The sequence below is a fragment of the Bufo gargarizans genome, chromosome 2 (assembly GCF_014858855.1).
Source record: "Bufo gargarizans isolate SCDJY-AF-19 chromosome 2, ASM1485885v1, whole genome shotgun sequence".
Lineage (NCBI taxonomy): Eukaryota > Metazoa > Chordata > Amphibia > Anura > Bufonidae > Bufo > Bufo gargarizans.
The window spans coordinates 201743776-201756996 of NC_058081.1; the positions used below are offsets into that span (position 1 = coordinate 201743776).

At 49.5% G+C, this 13221-nt stretch overlaps 1 protein-coding gene across 2 annotated transcripts in view; it reads left to right on the top strand.

Annotated features, from left to right (window-relative positions):
* The first annotated feature begins 1674 nt into the window (after window positions 1-1674).
* The window catches only part of LOC122927752 (golgin subfamily B member 1-like), a 47618-nt gene continuing 36071 nt past the window's right edge, over window positions 1675-13221 (top strand). The window contains exons 1-2 of one of the 2 annotated variants that reach the window (XM_044279897.1): window positions 1675-1801; window positions 4054-4157. In XM_044279897.1, coding sequence (XP_044135832.1) covers window positions 4071-4157 — 87 coding nt within the window. In that variant the 5' untranslated portion in view covers window positions 1675-1801; window positions 4054-4070. The remainder of the gene's footprint in view (window positions 1802-4053; window positions 4158-13221) is intronic. The other variant, XM_044279898.1, reaches the window with a different exon arrangement.

The following is a 13221-nucleotide window of genomic DNA, read 5'->3' on the forward strand; positions in this document are numbered from 1 at the left end:
AGAGGGAGGACCTCCTTTTGCCCACTCCATTTACTGACTCCAGAGGGAGGACCTCCTTTTTCCCACTACATTTACTGACTCAAGAGGGAAGACCTCCTTATCATCTCCATTTACTGACTCCAGAAGGAGGACCTCCTTTTCCCAATCAATTTACTGACTCCAGAGTAAGGACCTCCTATTATCCTCTCTATTTACTGACTCCAAAAGAAGGACCTCCTATTGCCCACTCCATTTACTGGCTCCAGAGGCAGGGCCTCCTTTTTCCCACTCAATTTACTGACTCCAGAGGGAGGACCTCCTATCATCCTCTGCATTTACTGACTCCAGAGGGAGGACCTCCTTTTTCCCTCTCCATTTACTGACTCCAGAGGGAGGACCTCCTTATCATCTCCATTTACTGACTCCAGAAGGTGGACCTCCTTTTGCCCACTCCATGTACTAAATCCAGAGGAAGGACCTCCTTATCATCTCCATTTACTAACTCCAGAGGGAGGACCTCCTATTACCCACTCCATTTACTGACTCCAGAGGGAGGACCTCCTATTACCCACTCCATTTACTGACTCCAGGAGGAAGGAACTCCTATTACCCACTCAATTTACTGACTCCAGAAGGAGGACCTCCTATTACCCACTCCATTTACTGACTCCAGAGGGTGGACCTCATTTTCCACTCCATTTACTGACTCCAGAAGGAGGACCTCCTATTACCCTCTCCATGTACTGACTCAAGAGGGAGGACCTCCTATTATCCTCTCCATTTACTGACTTCCAAAGGGAGGACCTCCTTTTTCCCACTCAATTTACTGACTCCAGAGGGAGGACCTCCTTATCATCTCCATTTACTGACTCCAGAGGGAGGACCTCCTATTATCCTCTGCATTTACTGACTCCAGAGGGAGGACCTCCTATTATCCTCTCCATTTACTGACTTCCAGAGGGAGTGCCTCCTTTTTCCCACTCCATTTACTGACTCCAGAGGGAGGACCTCCTATTATCCTCTCCATTTACTGACTCCAGAGGGAGGACGTCCTATTATCCTCTCCATTTACTGACTTCAGAGGGAGGACGTCCTATTATCCTCTCCATTTACTGACTTCAGAGGGAGGACGTCCTATTATCCTCTCCATTTACTGACTCCAGGGGGAGGACCTCCTATTATCCTCTCCATTTACTGACTCCAGAGGGAGGACCTCCTATTATCCTCTCCATTTACTGACTTCAGAGGGAGGACGTCCTATTACCCACTCCATTTACTGACTTCAGAGGGAGGACGTCCTATTACCCACTCCATTTACTGACTTCAGAGGGAGGACGTCCTGTTACTCCCACCATTCTAGTGTTAATCACCAGATCATCGCCAGTATCCGGCTTTACCTGCAGGCACACCAAATGCACATGTGTCACTGTCTGTGATTGGTCTGCCAGCGGCCACGCCCATGAACACGAACAACTCTAGAGGAATGTTCTTATGCCGTGACGTCAGTATTTTAATACCGGCGGCTGTCTTCTGATTGCCTGCGAATACGGCAGTGGAGGCGGGGAGATGATTCCAATAACTTAATTGGCAGACTGTAGAAGTATTGCAAACCCGCTGGGCGGAGACAGCTGAGAACTAAGACGCTGATTGGTGAGATGTTTGAAAGAAGGCGGGGTCTTGCGTTCATCCGGAAGTGCTGTGCTGCTGATGTGGCCGGAGGCGGAGCTACGAAGAAGGGATACGGGAAGAAATCTGTGGGATCTAAGCCGTGCAGGAGAGCCCTGAGAAGAGTGGGTGCACGTCCAGGGTGATCCGGGGAGAGGTAATGGCGGATACTGGGCTGCACTGCACATCCTTGTGTAGGTGGGCACCCTGTTCTGTGTGGTGCTGGCCAGGTCATCACGGGGCACTGTCTGATACTAGCACATTGGTACTAGTTGGGGGCATAGTACTACCCCTGATTTTACAGTGGAGCATGTCCTACATCCCCTGTGATCACCAGATGAGAACACATTGCATCTATCAGCTTGTCGCCTCCAGTAACATCATCATCATCGTCCCTGGTGCTCCTTGGGCATCACATCGTTGCGTTGCAATCCCTAGAATGTATCCCTGCACCCATGGGTACAAATCATGTTATGATCACTAATTGACATCACTTTTCCAATGTGGGACACTGCTACCGTGTGCCCCATGCTACACATGTGTGTGTTAACCCCTACTGGTAACACCCAGAGGGACTTTTTTATTGCAGAAGTCTGACAATTCTTTAACAAACTTCTAGTAGGAATAATAGAGGGATGTCACAACAGAGTCATCAGTCCGGGAAACATGCTGTGTATGATGGCTTCATCTCTCTGAGCCGAACTCGCAGCATCCTAATGATTTATGCTGCTGTCAGTTCCTGCCGGGCTGTGATCCCTCTGTACTGTACTCCCGGCGTTATATGAGAACAGTAGGTCTGCAGTCAGACAGGAACTCGCAGCATCCTAATGATTTACGCTGCTGTGAGTTCCTGCCGGGCTGTGATCCCTCTGTACTGTACTCCCGGCGTTATATGAGAACAGTAGGCCTGCAGTCAGGCAGGAACTCGCAGCATCCTAATGATTTATGCTGCTGTCAGTTCCTGCCGGGCTGTGATCCCTCTGTACTGTACTCCCGGCGTTATATGAGAACAGTAGGTCTGCAGTCAGACAGGAACTCGCAGCATCCTAATGATTTACGCTGCTGTGAGTTCCTGCCGGGCTGTGATCCCTCTGTACTGTACTCCCAGCGTTATGAGAACAGTAGGTCTGCAGTCAGGCAGGAACTCGCAGCATCCTAATGATTTATGCTGCTGTGAGTTCCTGCCGGGCTGTGATCCCTCTGTACTGTACTCCCGGCGTTATATGAGAACAGTAGGCCTGCAGTCAGACAGGAACTCGCAGCATCCTAATGATTTACGCTGCTGTGAGTTCCTGCCGGGCTGTGATCCCTCTGTACTGTACTCCCAGCGTTATATGAGAACAGTAGGCCTGCAGTCAGGCAGGAACTCGCAGCATCCTAATGATTTACGCTGCTGTGAGTTCCTGCCGGGCTGTGATCCCTCTGTACTGTACTCCCAGCGTTATATGAGAACAGTAGGCCTGCAGTCAGGCAGGAACTCGCAGCATCCTAATGATTTATGCTGCTGTCAGTTCCTGCCGGGCTGTGATCCCTCTGTACTGTACTCCCGGCGTTATATGAGAACAGTAGGCCTGCAGTCAGGCAGGAACTCGCAGCATCCTAATGATTTACGCTGCTGTGAGTTCCTGCCGGGCTGTGATCCCTCTGTACTGTACTCCCAGCGTTATATGAGAACAGTAGGCCTGCAGTCAGGCAGGAACTCGCAGCATCCTAATGATTTACGCTGCTGTGAGTTCCTGCCGGGCTGTGATCCCTCTGTACTGTACTCCCGGCGTTATATGAGAACAGTAGGCCTGCAGTCAGACAGGAACTCGCAGCATCCTACGTCACGATGTTGTGAGTTCAGGTTAGAGGAGGAGTCTTTGGTCTGGGAAATGCAGCCATCACATGTGGCGTGGTTCCTGGGCCGAGCATGCTAGTGTGACATTAGCCTAGTAGTCAATAAAACAGGAGAGGTGACAGGTCCTCTACAAAACACAGAAACGGGTTCAACTGTCAAATTGGTTAAAAATAAAACTTTCTATGCAGGAATTTTATATTTTATTTTTGTTGTTCTGTTCTTAATAGACGTAGGGGGAGGTTTATCAAACTGGTGTAAAGTAGAACTAGCTTAGTTGCCCATAGCAACCAATCAGATTCCACCTTTCATTTTTGACAGCTCCTTTGGAAAATGAAAAGGAGGAGTCTGATTGGTTGCTATGGACAACTAAGCCAGTTCTACTTTACACCAGTTTGATAAATCTCCCCCGTAGTTCCAGCTCCCGCCAGGTGTCACCCAGCTTTCCTGTACAGCAAATCTGCCTAGTTACACAGCATACCCAATGAGACTGGAAGAGCTGGGTGATGGCCACTGGATAGGAGTAAAGGACTAATCAGGTGGCTTATGAGATGGTCATTCTTGTATTCTAGGCCGGAGTCAGCTCGGGATGTTTAGCCGTCTTTCTGGCATTGCCAACACAGTCCTTCATGAGCTTTCTGGTGATGGCGAAGGATCTGAAGACACAAGGGACCCCGTAAGTTACACTCAACACGGATAAGATGTGAGACACAAGCAATAGTACAAAATGTGCTGCCAGGCAGGACTTGTGTTATTCGACCACTGTTTATACCCGTTTCAGTCCAGAAACTCAGACGTTCACCAAATCTGGGCTCTTTCTGCATTTGGGAGTCGTGTGGGTGGTCCTGGTAGGGGACTGACAGCCTTCCCTGTAGGATTAGCCATGCCGTTAGCTGTCAGTCACTGACTATCGCTTCCCACAAGCCCCCCAAAGTATAGAAAGGGCAGGGATTTAAATGTAAAATTATTAATTTTACTGACTATTTCCCCATGCAACTATAGACCGATCTGCTCCGCTCCTCCTGCTCTATAACATGCTGATTGCACTCAGTGGCGTACATATAGGGGTCGCAGGGGTCGCAGTTGCGACCGGGCCCGGCACCCAAGGGGGCCCGGCCGCCTGCGGACCCCTGGCCCTGCTGCTTCAGCTGCATCTGACTCTATTTATCAGTTCCAGTCCACACACTTCCCCCCCCTTGCGGTCAGCGCCGGGCCCGGGCAGGAGCGAGCACGGCGTCAATCCTGCGAGACCTGTGAACTCCTGTTGCAGGTCTCGCGGGAACATGCGCGCGCGCGCCTGAACTCACGCAGCAGACGGGATCCGGACATGAGAGAGGACGGCCGTAAAGTGAGGACCGTGCGCCGACCGACCAGAAGACAGAAGTTCCTGCTGCACCAGAAGACGACTCGGTAAGTAAAAGGAAAAGCCGCGGGCCGCACTGACTGAATAGTGGACTTAGTCACTCACACTGGACTGGAGTTGTTGAAGTAGTAGAGAGGGCCCCCAGCCCAGGCCTACCCCCGGCCCCTGGCAGATGACCGGGGGGGGGGAGGGTTTGCACACTGGCAGTGGCACTCTGTCAGAAAAAGCCCACCTCAGGGCACTGAGTCTGACTACTCGAGTAGTGGGGGCCCTGGCCTGAGAGTCACACTGGACTGGAGTTGTTGAAGTAGTAGAGAGGGCCCCCAGCCCAGGCCTCCCCCCTGGCCCCTGGCAGATGACCGGGGGGGGGGGGGGGAGGGTTTGCACTGGCACTCTGGCAGGAAAAGCCCGCCTCAGGGCACTGACTCGAGTAGTGGGCCTGATTATAATGACCAGCAGCAGTGCGGCCCTGGAGGGCTGAATTTATTGATGGGATTGCCAGATTGGGGTCTTTGGGGCCTGGGCTGATCTGATCATCTAAGGGGTCTTTGCTTTCGGCTGATGATTGATCTGGTGGCTGATGGGGGGTCTTTGGGCTGATGGGCATGGGGGGCTGGGGGGCTTTGGGCTGATGATTGATCTGGTGGCTGAGTGGGGGGTCTGATGGGGGTCTTTGGCTGATCTGAGGTCTGATGGGCAGGGGGGGGCTGGGGGTCTTTGGGCTGATTGATCTGGTGGCTTATGGGGGGTCTTTAGGCTGATCTGAGGTCTGATGGGCATGGGGTCTAAGTGGGGATCTTTGGGCTAATCTGACGTCTGATGGGGGCTGACTGTGGGTCTGATGGGGGTCTGGGCTGATCTGAGGTCTGATCCGTGCTGACTAGGGCTCTTTGGGCTGATCTGAGGTCTGATGGGGGTTGACTGGGGGTCTGATGGGGGTCTTTGGGCTGATCTGAAGTCTGATGGGGCTGACTGGGGGTCTTTGGGCTGGTCTGATGGGGTAGGAAACTAAGATGTCTGTCTGTCAAACTCTGCAGAGATGAGAGGTGGCTGAAAGAAATCATCATGGTGGTCCGGTCTGAATGGAGAAGATGAAGAAAGAGAACATCTACTGTACATCAAAGGAGACGTCAGGGGATGTAAGAGGTATGGGCGCGATATATAGGTAGGGCTGTGCGTGGGTGTGGCTTGAGGGTGGGCGACTGGGCGAGGACACAGGGGCCCCATAATCTCCTATTGCCCGGGGAAGTGCCCCTCCCGAGACCAGGCTCTGGATCCGCCACTGGGGGCGGCGGCGGGGGGGGGCCCATGGATCAGTTTCGCACAGGGGCCCCATGGATTGTGTGTACGCCACTGATTGCACTGCGTTTTTCCGGGGGCCATGTTCCCTTTAAAGGGGTTTTCCAAGATTTTAATACTGATGACCTATCCTCCAGATAGGCCATCAGTGCCTGATTGGTGGGGGTCCGACGACTGGACTCCCGCCGATGAGCTGTCTGAGAAGACAGCTGCACTTACAGTAGCGCCGCGGCCTACTCGCTTCTTTCCCTACATCAGTGACACATTCATCAGTCACCTGGCCTAGGCGCAGCTCAGCCCCATAGAAGTGAATGGGGCTGAGCGCAATACCAAGCACTGCCGCTGTATAATGTATGGCACTATGCTTACGTGAGCTGAGAGGGGGCCATAGCGCCTACAGGAGTGGCGGTGCCTTCTCAGACAGCTGATTGGTGGGTGTCCTCGGTGTTGGACCCCCACCAATCAGATACTGATCACCTATCCTGAGGATAGATCATCTCAGACAATCTATATACAATCTATACAGAAGGTATAGACGTATATGTTAAATATGACGTATACATTAAGTATGTGGAGGCACCCACATCAATCCATTGAAGGAGGGTAGGAGTTCCATAGATAAAGATATACAATAATCTAACAAATATCCACATTATAGAGACAGACCTCCATAGTTCTGTGACTATATAGCCTAGGTACGAGTGTGACAAATATTGTGTATAGCACATACAATATTTATATGTGATGGAAAAAAAGAACCAGAAAAATCATGATATGAAATCTGATGTAGACCACGCGGTACAGCATATATGCCCAAAACTGTCCATATGAATAGCATAGAGATCCAGGCCAACTCACCGGATTGCTTGAGGAACACCGTAAGGTGTATCGGTGACCACCACTGGAGAAGTAGCTGCTGCATATGGAAAATGGGCACTAAATTCCACAGGGTGCACCAGGTCTGATCAGGGTCTGATTCTGGAGCACTCTGCGTCTATTTGAAAGGGAAAAAGAGTGTCATGTGACAGATTTTAAGGCAAAGTGACTGGGCCCGGGCTGCAGCCCCACTGTATCTGTAACATGGCAGACAATGATAATGACTTCCTTTTAAGAAATTGGGAAAAAGGTTTGGTCAGAAGCGAGGAACGTTACATGAGCTAAGGGCACTGTGATGCATTTATTTTTCACTCGAGCTGCACTTGAGGGGGTATTACCATCTCAGCGCCATCCAGGGGTGTCTAGAGTTAAAGGGGTTTTCCAGGATTTTTATACTGATGACCTCAGGGAAAGCTGAGAGAGGCCACAGTGCTCACAGGAGCACCGATGCCTTCTCAGACAGCTGATCACTGGGGGTCCCGGGTGTCGGACTCCAACCGATCAGAAACCCTCAGTATAAAAATCTCGGAAAACCCCTTTGAGGAAACATCTAAGGCTACTTTAACACTTGCGATTTCCCTTTCCGCTATTGAGATCTGTCATAGGATCTCGATAGCGGCAGGGGGGCGCTTCAGTTTTGTCCCCATTTATTGTCAATGAGGACAAAACTGAACTGATTGAAACAGAGTGCACCAGACTGCATTCCGAGGTTCCTCTCCCATCGCGGACAGAATAACGATGCAGGCTGCGTTTTTCTGTCTACGATGTGGTGTGGAGCAAGACGGATCCGCCCTGACACACAATGTAAGTCAATGGGGGCGGATCGGTTTTCTCAGACACAATAGAAAACGGATCCGTCCCGCATTAACTTTCAATGTTGTTCATGACGTCATGGCTATATAAGATCTAGTACAACCGGATCTGTTCATAACGGATGCAGGTGGTTGTATTATCAGAATGGATGCGTTTTTGCTGATCCATGGCGGATCCAGCAAAAATGCTGGTGTGAAAGTAGCCTAAGGCTACTTTCACACTAGCGTTTAAGTTTTCCGGTATTGAGATCCGTCCTAGGGGCTCAATACTGGGGGGAAAAAAAAACTTCAGTTTTGTCCCCAGTCATTGTCAATGGGTACAAAACTGAACTGATCAAAATGGAGTGCTCCAAAATGCATTCCGTTCGTTTAGTTGCGTTCCCATACCGGAGAAAAAACCGCAACATGTTCTGACATAATAGAAAACGGATCCGTCCTCCATTTACTTTCAATGGAGTACATGACGGATCCGTCTTGGGTATGTTAAAGATAATACAATGGATGCAGACGGTTGTATTATCAGTAACAGAGGCGTTTTTGCTGAACTCTGCCGGATCAGGCAAAAACGGAAGCGTGAAAGTCGCCTAAGCCTGCTTTGCTCAGCTGTTTCCATAACCCTGTAGCTAGATGTACTATGCTTTTTGCAAAGCGCCTATTCATTGCTATGAGAGTTACAGAACAGAAAGAGAGGAGGGCAGCCCGCTCAGCCATGGCTGTAACACCGCCCCCATCTTCTGCACTAAAAGGCCGAGATGGGAGTACCCATCCTACAGATGTCGCATCTTCAGGGTGCACAGACATGAACAACAGCCTGCATTCTAACGATATGTCTGTAGGGTAAATGTGGGCATTTTAATACTGTCGGTCAGGGGTCAGCAACTTTTCGGCACTCCTGCTGAGAACTGCCAAGCAAATGTGCATGCTGGGAGTTTTTCAACAGCTGGAGTGCCGAAGGTTCGTGACCCCCTGCTGTAGGTTATTATTCAGTCACCTCTGTCTCCAAAGGGAAGAATTATTATTATAAAAACCATTGGCACCATCATTAGTTTTATTTCCAAATCTTATTTTTATGTATTTTGGGGTTTTCTTTTGTTAGTTCTTGACAAATAATATCCAGCGACTCAGAAGTGTTGTGACAACTGAAGAAAATGCCAAGCGGCACATATCTCTCCTCTAAACAGTGAGATTCATCCTCGGGCAAATGTACACCTCGTCCCTGCAGAATGCAGATTTCTTCTTGATTACCTTCATCACTTATTCCTATGCCCCAGCAGGATTACATTTACAGGGTAATTAGGAGTTGGGTGCATAAGGAGTCGTCATAACAGCTTGGGGCACATTTACTAAGACCGGTGTTTTAGACGCCGGTCCTAATAAACCCCTAAGATGGCGGTGGATCTGCCGATGTTATTAAGAGTCACCGGCCTCTCCACAACTTCACCGCAACCAGCGCCAGTTCTAAATGTAAGACCACTTCCTAGCTGTTTTACATTGAGACCCTTTTCTACGCCTAAAACAGGCGTAGAAAATGGTAAATGAGACAGGCCTGTCCCTGGCAACACCATGCCTACAGTTTTACACCTGCTGGAAAACTCACAGATAGCGGCGCAATCTGCGCCTGAAATACGCCTAATTTAGTATTTAGACCCCCATAGTATAAACCTTCTGTATTTCAGTATTCTGGAAGTCAAAGGGGTTTTCCACGATTTTAATACTGATGATCTATCCCAGGGATGCTCAACCTGTGGCCCTCTAGCTATTGCAAAACTACAACTCCCAGCATGCCCTCATAGCTGTAGGCTGTCCAGGCATGCTGGGAGTTGTAGTTTTTCAACAGCTGGAGGGCCGCAGGTTGGGCATCCTTAATCTATTCCATCAATCATTTACAAGTGATGGTCCATCCTGAGGACAGGTCATCACTTGTAAAGGGTTGGATATATAGGGGAAAATTGTGGCTTACGCTGCAGACTGTCTGGAGAACGGCTGTGTAATTGTCAGGAGTAATGTTGAGCGAGCTTGTGTTTTAAGTTCGGAATTTAGAATCCATAACGCGATTCTTCGATAACCCGAACTTTAGACACCGATCTTAAAACACAAGTTCGCTCAACACTAGTCATAAGTGGTGTGGGGGGTTAGCTCTTCTCCGGGGGTCATTCTCACAGATACGCCTTTAGGACACCAAGTTTCAGGTCCAAACAGTGTATTTATTGTTCAACACCAGCAACAATAAAATGACAAAATAATAAACACTCGCCCGTCCAGGCTCTAACTAAACATAAAGTTTCCTGACTCACCTAGGTCCCAGTTCACACCCTGTGAACTCGTGCGGCTTTGTCAGCCAATGTCCCACAGCCTCCTGGCTGTACAGAGCACAGTACGCCCACTGTCTCCAGTTCAGTATTTCTTGTGGGGGATTGGGGCTCAGTAGTCTGCCTGACTATGGCCCTGCGACCCTCCCAGGCGTCGCTGTGTCCCCCAACTCCAGGCTATCTCACAGCTTTGTGGTCCCTCAGCCTTGCCCAGCTGAGACCACACAGACAGAGCCTCCAGGCCTCTGTCCACAGGTAACACACTACCCCCTTTCTGACACTCTGGGAGGTGCTTTGTGCCAGGCTGATTACCTCAAGCTTCTCTTACCTGTGGTGGAACAGGGGTGTGGACCGAACTATCCACCCCTTCCTTGCCTCTAACCTGAGTGAGACCTGTCACTGTCTCACAGTGGTTATTTGGAGGGTGAGGGCGATAACCGGAGAATCACTGTACGGCACAACCAATTTATTTCTTAAACAAAGCAAATATCCCACTGTCTAGTGTTACCATTAAGCTGGCAATACACATTTGACAAACGTCAAGCAAATAGTTTTCTGCAAGCCCCTTTGAGATGAATGGTCCTTTACAAATCTGCCGAGGTGTATCTAGCCTTTCTCTGATGATGATCTCTTTCCTCATATTCTCCATCCAGACCACCATGAAGATTTTTCAGCCATCTCTCGTTTCGAAACATCTTAGTTTCCTACTTTTCCATCATCCCACCTTCTGGACAAATCATCCTGCCATCCCTAAAAAAAAGTGCCGCTGTGCTTCCCAATATTATACTGCAAAAACAATCCCCTTGATAATACTAGTACCATGCAGATAGTGCCCTTCAATAATTATTTGCATGTAGTGTCCTAAAATAACTGCGCCCAACAAATAGTGTCCCTGACACTTATAGGATAAACATAATGTCCCCAAAAAACAACTGTGCTAAGCTGATACTCTGCCGGGATGCTCCCAAAGTCCCACCACATAGAAACATAGAATGTGTCGGCAGATAAGAACCATTTGGCCCATATAGTCTGCCCAATATACTAAGTACTATGGATAGCCCCTGGCCCTATCTTATATGAAGGATGGCCTTATGCCTATCCCATGCATGCTTAAAGGGGTTGTCCGGGTTCAGAGCTGAACCCAGACATCCCTCCATTTTCACCCTGGCAGCCCCCCTGACATGTACATCGGAGCAGTTCATGCTCTGATGCTCTCCTTTGTCCTGTGCTAAATCACGCAGGGCAAAGGCATTTTTAAGAGTTCCGGTGACGTACTGGGGCTGACCGGAACCCCGGTGACGTCACCGGCACTGATGGGCGGGATTTAGCCCGCCCCTCAGAGCCGGTGACGTCACCGAACACACTGCCGGGTGGAAGTTACCGCCCGGCAGTGTTTTATTGAAAACGAAAAAGCCTGTGCCCTGCGCGATTTAGCTAGCCTCAGGGGGCTGTCTGGGTGAAAATAAGGGTATGTCGGGGTTCAGCTCTGAACCCGGACAACCCCAGAGGTTGCGCTACATTTTTCCGGAAGAGTAAAAATACTCCTCTTACCATTTTTGAGGAGTATTTTTAGCCGAGGAGGAGTACAAAAGTTGAAGTAATTTTTAAATACATAATACGTAGCCTGCACTTATTCACATCTGCGTTTGGAGCCTCCGTCACAGATTTTGTTAAAAAGACTAGACAAACACTACGATTTCCCATCCTGCAAAACAACTAAAAAAAAGTATACATTTTTTTTACAATGGAACTCTAGGGTGATGGATACCACAGTATGGCATCTGTCTGAGGGGTCCGTTAACATACAGTTTTTTTTGTATACGTTAAACATGACAAAAATCCAACACTTCCTTCATTGTTCTGCCCATCTAACAGAACATCTGCCCAGAACAACAGAAATAAATAGTGGTGGTGTGAACGGGGCCTAAGAGGTGGGTATGCAGCGAACCATTACTGGTCTAATTAACATGAAGCAATTATGGCCAAGTGATAAAGTCCAGTCCAATATGGTGGATCTTCCCTGTACTTTATCACTTGGCTATAATAGCCTGCTGTGTATTTACTACATACTGCAGCACACACCCTGCACTACATACATCAGTGTGAGATGTGTGCGATATGTGTGTGTGTGTGGCGTGGTGCAGTGTGAGATGTGTGTGATGCATCGCACACTGCACTACATACATTACACATATGGATACATTGCTGCACTTTCACCTTGTGGTGCAGGTCAGACTGGATGCCCGGGCTCCCTTGCAGTGGTCCAGCACTTCATTCCTCTTCAGCTCCACGCCATGATTGCCGGCACAGCGCTGCCCCTGCTCTCCTCGTACATCGGGACTCGGGAACCGGCCCCTCCTCCGTTCACCCCCCGCCGCCTTCCCCTGCTGCAGGGCGCTGTATCGCTCCGGTAACCGCCCAAACTAACCAATAGCAAAACTCCTTACTGTATGGAGCTTTGCTATTGGTTATTTCAGGCACAGGCAGCATCGCTGCTGAATGTAGGGGATAAGTCTAAGGCGTATTGGTATAATTCCCCTATATAATACCCACAGTAAATGCCCCTATAGTGCTCCCACATAATGTACCATTATAAAATGCCTCGTTCTGCTCCTCTTCTTTTTATGTGTCCCAGTATAAACCTATACAGAGTGGATGCCCTCATAGTGCCCCCATATAAAATACCCCTTCTTTGTGCCCTCAGTAGATGCCCCCCAATAACGTGCCAGTAAGAAGTGCCCCTAGATTCCCCCATAGTGCTCCTCTCCTGCATTGTGCCAATAAAAAATAATAAAAAAATACAAATACTGTGCCTCCATTCGGCTTTGTGATGCGATGCAGGCTTCTTCCGCCCTGTGTCCCGCTCTGTATGGCTCAGGCAGTGGGATGATCGCGCCGCCTGCACCGCCTCTCTACAGACACTTGGCCTGCAGCCTATCAGAGGAATGGGGAAGGGAGACTCCTCTCCCCGGCCCCGCTGAGTCCATCTGTATCGCTGTCCTGAGGACGATGATTCAGATTAATATAGAAATGACTTCTTTCCACAATGCTGCCCTGCCGCTGCCACCCCCCACTTGTCGC